This window comes from Artibeus jamaicensis, unplaced genomic scaffold (genome assembly GCF_021234435.1).
Source record: "Artibeus jamaicensis isolate MK-2021 breed Jamaican fruit bat unplaced genomic scaffold, CSHL_Jam_final contig_466, whole genome shotgun sequence".
Taxonomy (NCBI): Eukaryota; Metazoa; Chordata; class Mammalia; order Chiroptera; family Phyllostomidae; genus Artibeus; species Artibeus jamaicensis.
The window spans coordinates 9,660,114-9,669,599 of NW_026521844.1; the positions used below are offsets into that span (position 1 = coordinate 9,660,114).

Below are 9,486 nucleotides of genomic sequence, written 5' to 3' on the forward strand. Positions count from 1 at the left end.
TCCTTACTCTGACTCACTCCTCAATGGTCGGGTGGGATCTCCAGGCCGCGCGGTGGGCGTGGTCTGAGGGCACTGAGGGCGTGGCCTGTACTCTCGCTCCGCCCTCCGCGCGGTACCCAGGTTGTCAGCCCCACCCCCTCGCTCCGGAGGCGGGTACGGAGGCCAAAGGGGTGGGTAGTCCCCATCTTCTCGTCAATCCGCGGCCGCGACCGGAGCGATGTTCCCTGCAGTGGAGGAGGCCGAGAGGACTGTGTTTGTGGGGAATTTAGAGGCCCGCGTGCGGGAAGAGATCCTTTATGAACTGTTCCTTCAGGTACCGCCGGTGGGGAAGGGGCGGCCTAGGGGCCGGGGCGCTTCGAGGCAAGGGCGCATCCTCAGGGGCGGGGCGCACTGTACCTTTCGGAGCCCGGCCCCCTCCGGGCCCCAACTTGGGCCCTAGTTTTAACTCGGTCCTGCCTTGCTCGGGTGTCTAAGGGAGCGGTTGGGTGGTGGGGTGACTGTGTTCGCCCTCGCCCCATCCTCAGTGCAGGAGCCCTGGGAATGGGCAGTGATTGGGCTCCGCCCTGAGAAAGGGCTTCGGGGAGGCAGCCTGGGCCGCGGACGTGCTCCGCAAAAACAGAAAACGGCCGTGTCACTGTCTTCCTTCGGGCGATAAAATAAGCACCCTCACGCCTTACATCCCGCGAAATGAGGGGTATAGGTTTTTAAATGTCCCCCTATCTGTTACTGTTTCTCTAATCCTTTTATGTGGCGGGTGTGTGATAAAGAGATTTGAGTGATTTGTTCCGCAAATGACTGTGACCAGTTAATAACCTGGCCAGTCCCTTTTATTTCATACCAGGAAGACTTGGAAAGTTTCCAGACCGGCCACCTCCAGAATCTCGTCTCCTGGAAACATTCATCTATTGTACACACACACCTAGGTCTCACTTGCTGAAGAGATACCCTCATTCAGCCATTCATCTAACCGGTTAATGGTCCAGAACCCCGTTTTAAACAGTAAGGTACTGGGCATACAAATTTGAGAGAGAGAGATGTTGGCCTTTCTAAAAGCAAAAACTTAAAGTTAATTACCATGGCCTAGGATGATCTACAAAATAGAGGGATGCACAATATAGCAAAGTTTTTTTAGAGTCAGCTCAGATGTCAGCAGTGACCTGGGCTGAGTAACAATAAAAGTACAACAGTTTCCTCAAATGTTGCGTGGGGATAGTAGTATCAACAGTATGATGAGTGAAGGTAAATAAGCTAATGCAGGTAAAACAGAATTGAGCCTGCTCCTTGCTGTTTGATACTGCTGCCACTGCTACCAGTAGTACTGCTCCTGTTACATCGAGAAATCTGACAGGGGCAAGTCAGAATAAGAGCAAGTTCCAAGTGAGAACATAGCAGAGCTAAATTTCCAGGAGTAAGTATGAGTACCAGCTGTGAAATGGGCTACTCATTTAGTTTTTGAAAGGCCTTACCTGTGTCTCTGGACTAAAGCACTCCCTCCTCTTCTGTAAATTATAGGTACCCACAAATTTATAGAAACAGTCCCTTCCAGGAACACATTTCCTGTCTTTACATAAAACTTTTTAGTATTTGAAAAATAGTGTTTAAGTATAAGGCATTCATGCTTATTCCTCTGATGACTCGCCATCTTTTTAAACTTGCTTTTTAAAACTCTGCTCTAATACTTGTATTTTCTTATAGTTGTTCCCCCCCACCCCGTGTCACTGAAAACTTGTCATTCTATCTAAAAAAGCAATAGAAAGAAGGGAGATGGAGGGAAAGAGGGAATGAAAAAGGGATGGACTTAAATTGTTCTTTTTCTCTAGAATATTTATTTTATGTTGAACCTCCAGAAATGAAGGAAGGTAGGAGAACATACATTATTTTTATTCAGTGGGGACTGGATAAAATTGCCTGTAATGTAGAGTTTCCTATTAACACCATGAATGTTTCTTGATAAGCCAGAAAGTACCAAGAAAATGTATGAAGTGTAATATGTATTTTAGGAAAATATGGTATTAACAGAGCTACATAAAGCTGTGTGTGTACAATAGATGAATGTTTCCAGGAGACGAGATTCTGGAGGTGGCCGGTCTGGAAACTTTCCAAGTCTTCCTATATAAAAGACTATATAATATACACAATAAAATGAGAATAAAAAATTCTCATTTTTTATTATTTCTACCTAAACAAAATGTTCATCTTTCTTAATAATCAGGCAACCAAGCATATGTTTCTATTTTGCCTAGGTCCTTCTTAATTCTAGAACAGTGATTTTTAACCTGTGTGCTGCAAGAATTTTTAAAACATGCAGTACCTGATTATTAGAGTCACTGACCACTTTTCCCTTAGATTGTCAGATAAAAAACTGACAACAGTCAACACAACAATAACTGTCCAATGTACATGAATCAAAATTACACCTATTTTTTGTCAGATTGGCAAAAATATATATTTTGGGTGTCCTGCAGTATTTTAGTAATTAATTTACATGTGTCATGAGATGAAAAAGAAGTTGCTAAATTTGTTTTGCTAAGTCTAATCAAAGGGTAACAACTTTCAAGATCTGGACCTACTGCATAGAATTGCCTGTAATGTAGAGTTTCCTATTAACACCATGAATGTTTCTTGATAAGCCAGAAAGTACCAAGAAAATGTATGAAGTGTAATATGTATTTTAGGAAAATATGGTATTAACAGAGCTACATAAAGCTGTTATTGGTAACAGATTTTTAAAAATCTAAAGTTAAATATTCTTGATTTATCTAACTGTAAAAAATCTTTAGATTTATGAGAAAATAATTTTTAAGTTTTTTATAGGCTGGGCCATTAACCAAAGTGACTATATGCAAAGACAGAGAAGGCAAACCGAAGTCTTTTGGATTTGTCTGCTTTAAACACCCAGAATCAGTGTCTTATGCCATAGCTTTGCTGAATGGAATTCGTTTATATGGAAGACCAATTCATGTGCAGTATCGATTTGGTAGGTCTATCCAAGTGAGTTTTGTTGGTGGTGATGTTCTCAGAGGTGTAAATATTTTGTTTTCTATATAGCATAAAACCAAAAATGTTCCCCCATAGCCTCTATTAGTTTTCTCAGAACACATGTCTAATCCGTAATGGTATGCAGTTAGTATCGCCGGTTACATTATCAACCCTATTGCATCTGTTTTGTATTAACAATTTTAATGTTCTATTTTAGTATCAGCCAGCAAGTATCTATGATAGTTGCTCTGTTATAAGTTAAGCAAATTTAAATGAACTGGGAGTACACAACTAGAGCTTTTATATAGCAAGACTATGCTAATCTTTTTGTCATTGCTAATGTATGGTATCAAATACCTACTATTTGGAAGATAGGGTGGGTGACTTAGTCCTACTAGGGGAACCATGGAATATATATATATATAGGATGTATATATATATATATATATCCATCCCTGGATTTAAACCCCCATGAGAGCAGCTGACCAAAGACAGCTGCCTAGTGACACTTCATAGTGGTAGAGGAATACTTTCAGAAAAAAAATGGCCTCAAGTAACTTCTCCTTGCACACATGCTAAGAACGAATCACCTTTGATTAGCTATCCAGAGGACACTGTACTAAAACTCTAGCCCTTTCATGTTTAGAGGACTGATAGAAGCAGTCCCTCTAAATGTTTATGTTGCAGTGCTTGGAATGCTTATGTTGCTTCCCTCCCTCAAATGAGTCAGGCTTATTGATATATCCCTTGTTTGTTTGTTTTTTATTCTTCTTGCTAAACAAAAGCACATAATAATAACAAAACAATGTCTTGCTGAGGAAAAGTACTTCTCTTTGATTGCATATTTTTAATGTCTTTGTAAAGAGAATTGGCTGCATGATGCTTTCAAATACTGCCCAGTTATGTTCTGACACTTACCTAGTCAGTTGCTTGGCGTCCTCTGCAATGTTGCTTTGTCAGTGCAGTTTAAAGAACTCATGCCTTATACACGGGAGGTAAATAACACTGATTGTTTTGCCATTTTTAGCTTACAGGTATGTAGAACAAAAGAGCATGTATCTTATGTGGTCCCATGTCAATGTAATTCTTTTGTAGAGCCATTGCTTTGAATAAAGTTTGATTATAAGTCAGTCATTTATAATAATACAAACAATGTGTAAATTACTTGGGAGACCAGAGACATACTCATATCTTATATAAGTATAGAATTTTAATTAATACTATATCCTCTTGCATTTGGAGGTTTTGATGGTTTAATGTTAGAACTTAAATTGTACCATGAAGTAATCCATTGTTCTGTTTACTCTGAAGGGAGTTCCCGCTCTTCTGAACCAGCTAACCAAAGTTTTGAGAGCTGTGTTAAGATAAATTCACACACCTACAGGTAATAAAAATATTTTTCATGAAGGCAGAGGGAATAAACATGTTCTTATACCATGTATAAGAAGAGTTTTTATATATTCTGCATTATTGTAAACCTTAGGCATGATAAAATTAAGGAATTCATTTTTTTCTGAAACCATTAAAAATGACAGAAGATGTTTTCATTTAAGTTCAGGCATATTATCTTTAGTAGTACATGGGTTTAATATTTGTCGTATTATTTATAGTTTATTGTATTCTTTCCATAACTATTATTTAAGCATCCAAGGTCTCATTGTGATGAATCATTTAGGCTCCTGTGATACTATTCTCAACACTTATTAATGGGATATCCAGCTATTCATCTGACTGCTTCCTGTTGTTTTCCTGCCCTCATCTTTGCTTCTGCCCATCCATGTTAATTTTGCTCTTCCCACAGTACACCTTCTGTCCTAAGGGTTAGTAGTAGTAGCATTAAGACTGGAATACTATGGAGCAAGTAGAGTAATGAAGACTAGCTATAGGTCTAGCCAGTATTTGTAACTTTGCAATTTACTGATCATCTTCATAGAAGAAAATACAAGGTGTCACACTTCTAAATGAAATTTTAGAACACCACAGTTTTTAAATTAGTGATATTTATTATCTTAATGTATAGAAGAAATCAGCAAATATTCTTGTGAATATCAGCAGTACATTTAGAAAATAACAATTCACATAGACAATGAATATATATTGAAAAATAAATGGAAAAAAATGCTACCTTTCTCTTTTCAATAACTATAAAAGACTGAATATGCCTTTGGTAATTATTAATGACTTGCTCTGCTGTGTTAATATCTAAGTGTTCTTTATAAAATTAACATTGCTTAACATTTTCTTATCAAAAAACCAAATATGACTGGAAATTGAGATTTCGGTATAGTAATAAGTAAGACCTCAGGCACTGCTATGTCAGTACATTATCAGTATAATAACTGACTATTTGTGGATGAATGTTTAAAGTTAACTAATCTTAACTGAGCTGTGTTACAGAAACTTTTTTTTAATTACAAAGAGTTGTCTTTTTTTCATAAAGAAAAAAGAACATTTGAGGTTAGGAATTTTAACTTTTTATTATTTTCTTTTACCTTTCCAAAGAAATGAAGAAGTCATGGGTAGATCTTCCTTTCCCATGCAGTTTTTTCCAACTACTAATGCAGCTTTACCTCAAGAATATTTTTACTTTCCGAAGATGGTAAGTTTGATATGCCATTGGTTCAATATGTAGTATGATGCAAATAGTGAAGCATATGAAAACTATTTGGAACTTACAGTGTTCAAATCTAAACCTGGAACAAAGGCAGAAGCTTCTCGTAGCACTTTCCCTAGTGGCAGTCAGCTCTAACATGGTCATCTTAAATCTAACACACAGTATCTCAGCAAACAGCCAGCACCTCTATAGAAAGGGGCAGGTGGCAGTGATGATGCACCGTGGTCCAAGTAAAATATGAATACACAGTTGTCATTTAAATGACCATTTTAAAAGATGTTTTTTAGATTTGAATAATTTTATTTAGTGAATCATTTTTATGTTATGCAAACATTAATCACAAATGTATTACTTTTGGACATGGATTGTTTTAAGTAATTTTTTTCTGAAGGCAAAGATTTTCAATATATTAAACTATATTATTTCCAAAGACTCATAAAAATATGGTTCTGGACTAGAAATCATAATTACAATCTTTATTATTAAAGAGGAACTTAGGAAATTATTTTTTAGCTCCTTATTTTATTTTCATTTATTTATTTATTTTTATTCTCACCCAAAGACATGCTTATTGATTTTAGAAAGGGGAAAGGAAGGGAGAGAGGTGGGGGGAGAGAGAGAAATATTGATTGGTTGCCTCCCTTACACTCGCTGACCTGGGATAGAACCCTCAACCTGTGCATGTGCCCTAAGAGGGAATCAAACCCATGACCCTTCAGTTTATGGGATGATGCCCCAACCAACAGAGCCACACCAGCCAGAGCTCAACTCATTTTATACGTAATAAAATTGAGGTCCAATAATATTAATCAGCAAGCTTGATTGTACTTGTTAGTGACAGATGTGGGACTGTAACACGGGTAATCTGATTCATAGGGTGGGATTTTTTACTAACATCTAGCATCCATGTGAGCTTCAGATTTTTGAAAAAGCCTTTAAAACCTTTTTATTTTTGGTAAAGATAAGGAAATTTGATCATTTAACTTGTGGATAAAACTTTTCTTAGTTACACTGAGATATGAGTAAACCACCAGTTCACATCTAAAACTGTCAGTATCTTCTTCCTAGCATTTTTAAATTTTGGTAGATATGAGAAAAAACACACTCCTTCACTCTAAAGTTATCTCTATTAATATTTAATGTACTTTGAATAGTTAGAAATTTTAATTAAAAATTACTTTAAAAAGAAAGAATTGTGTTTCATAACGATTAACCATGCTACAGTCGTCCCTCGCTGTATCACATTTATTGTGGCTTCACTGTATCACGGGTTAGTGAAGCCGCGATAAGTGAACCGTGCTATAGTGAGGGGCAACTGTACACTTCACTGGTGAGTACCCATATAGAATTTTATATGTTTTTAAAATTACATAAGTTTGAGAGTGTAGAAAGTGTTTAAGAGCATATGAAGTGTTTATAAGAGTGTGGGAAAGGTTAATAAGAGTGGGAAAGGTTTATAGGAATGTGGGAAGGGTTTATAAAGCCTTATAATATATATAAGTAATAAAATAAACATAATGCTGCCACTTTACAGATTTTCACCTATCAGGGGGGTCTCTGGAACGTAACTCCCACAATAGGTGAGGGATCACTGTATACAATATGGTGGCCATTAGACACATGTGAAGCTAAAAAACTGAGTTGTTAATTTTAATTAACTTAAATTAAAATTTGAAACAGATGATTCAGTTATTGGAAAACTTTTACATATATTTAAAAGAACTTGGATATGTATATTTACTTTTTCACATGTAAATTTTATACAATCTAAATTTAGATCAAGTATTTTCTTTGAAAATTTACCATCAGAATTGATATATTCTGTAAAGTATAAAATGTATCCCAGAATTTGAAGACTTAGCATAAAAAAAGAAAGTAAAATATGTCATAGTAATTTGTATATTGGTTTCATGTTGAAATATTTTGAGATAAAGTACATTATTTGATTGCACCTCTTATTTTTTATTGTACCTACTCAAAGATTTAAAATTACATATGTGACTAGCATTTTATTTCTATAGGAAAGCACTAAGCTATATTGTAGTAAGCTATACATTGCCTTGAATCTTTATGTTAATCATTTAAGGAAACTACCACATTCCTACTAAGCCAAGGCATGGCCTTTCTTTTATCAATACATGGCTTGGTTTGCATGTAGTTATTTGTATAATGCATTTAAACTGTAAACTTTTTTGTACCTTTGGGCTTGCTTTGGCAGATGAATGTTTTTGTTTTTGTTTTCACAGCACTGGCATGCATATAATCCACCGCTGCAGCTTCCTTACTGTGAGATGACAGCACCACTTCCTAATAGCACATCTGTGCCTTCACTAAATCACGTTCCAAATCTAGAGGCTGGACCGAGCTCGTATGAATGGACTCACCAACAACCACGTGACTCTGATCTCTACCAGATGAATAAACGAAAGCGGCACAAACAAACAAGTGATAGTGATAGTAGCACAGAAAACAATAGGGGCGAATATAGGCAAAAGTTCCAAAAGTGTAAGAAAAAGAAAAGACACTAGTATTGCCTTCAAATGAATTTGTCTACCCTTGTCTTAATACTATCAAGAGATTTTTAAAAGCCTGTATTCTACTAAATAACCAATTTAATGCTTTTCTTGTCTTTTTCGAAATATACACTAATATGACATCTGATTCACTATTGAAGTTTTGTTTTGAATGACAAGAACTTAAAAATAGTATAATTGACTACTTTTTGTTTTTGTAATGGTATTGTTGACACATTGGTCAACAAGAAATATATTTTGAGTGATATATTTTAGTACTGATGATGACATTGCACTAAACTGTCAATCAGAAGTCACTTACTGAACACATGGATAAGGCACCGTGCCTTCCTGAATCCTCGCTTATATGGAGTGGTAGATTTCCTGAGGGAAACCAGTGCAAATATTCAAGGGTTACATGTAGTTCCTAACAAAAAAGGAATAAGCAGGCTTTAGTTTCCTTTGTTAATAACGTTTATTTCTCCATATGTTATTTCTGAGCCTTCTGTTCCTACAGGTTTATTTCATAAAATGATGATACATGACAGTGATACCCAAGGAAAGATGATTATTATTGAGGTAGTTTTGGCATCATTCCCTTTTTATATGATTGAATATAAATATGAATATGCATCTTCACACTCATTATATTTCATGAAGACTAGTTGGCTATGTCACAATTTATTATCAGCTTTTATCAACTGAGTTTGAGAGGGTGTATTTAACATTAAGTAACTCTTGATAATGAATAATATAAATAGACTATTTCATTAATATATAATTAATATTGTCAAATCAAGTTTCCCATTTCTGGTTTATTTATTTTTAGAAGATGAATACATTACATGTAAAATTAATGGTTTTTGGACATTTTTATTAACTATTTAGCTCACCATGAACTTAAGTTATGAAAATATGTATTGACTAAAGCCAGTTGAAAGACTCATTGGGAAGACCCCATCCAATTAGTAGGACAGGCCATGCTTGGATATTCCTTTTTGCATGTTGCATAGCACTTTATAAATCTTTATTATGTAAAATAATAAAGATGTTTTTAGAAAAGTGAGTAACTGAATGTAACTTTTGGTTATAAATATATATTACAGAGTATTAGCTCAGTTTTAAATGTAGACATTAGTTTTTCCATCTGATCAACATGAAAAACTAAATTCTGGTTGATGTAGCTTGACCTGTATACTTTCAGGTTCCTAACTATTCAAACTAAAAAAGATAACACTTTATTTTTAAATCACATTTTTGCAATTTAGAATTATGCCAAAGGCATGTAAATAGGAAAAAAAAACGCCTTAGCCCTGAATTATTTTTCAGTGTGATTGGCATTATAAGAAATATGTACATGAATAATGTCTCTTAGCAAGT

At 35.5% G+C, this 9,486-nt stretch overlaps 1 protein-coding gene across 1 annotated transcript; it reads left to right on the plus strand.

Annotated features, from left to right (window-relative positions):
• The first annotated feature begins 217 nt into the window (after positions 1–217).
• RBM11 (RNA binding motif protein 11) lies at positions 218–8,222 on the plus strand. The gene is made up of 5 exons (XM_037136408.2): positions 218–313; positions 2,815–2,977; positions 4,291–4,363; positions 5,482–5,578; positions 7,840–8,222. Exons 1-5 carry the CDS (start codon positions 218–220, stop codon positions 8,119–8,121), a joined length of 711 nt encoding a protein of 236 aa, XP_036992303.2. The 3' UTR covers positions 8,122–8,222.
• The last annotated feature ends 1,264 nt before the right edge of the window (positions 8,223–9,486 follow it).

Excerpts from the sequence above, each read along its gene's own strand:
- RBM11 (XM_037136408.2), top strand. The coding sequence starts at position 218 with ATGTTCCCTGCAGTGGAGGAGGCCGAGAGGACTGTGTTTGTGGGGAAT. Across the intron at positions 314-2,814 it reads TTTATGAACTGTTCCTTCAG|GCTGGGCCATTAACCAAAGT; the intron begins GTACCGCCGGTG and ends AGTTTTTTATAG. Across the intron at positions 4,364-5,481 it reads ATAAATTCACACACCTACAG|AAATGAAGAAGTCATGGGTA; the intron begins GTAATAAAAATA and ends ACCTTTCCAAAG.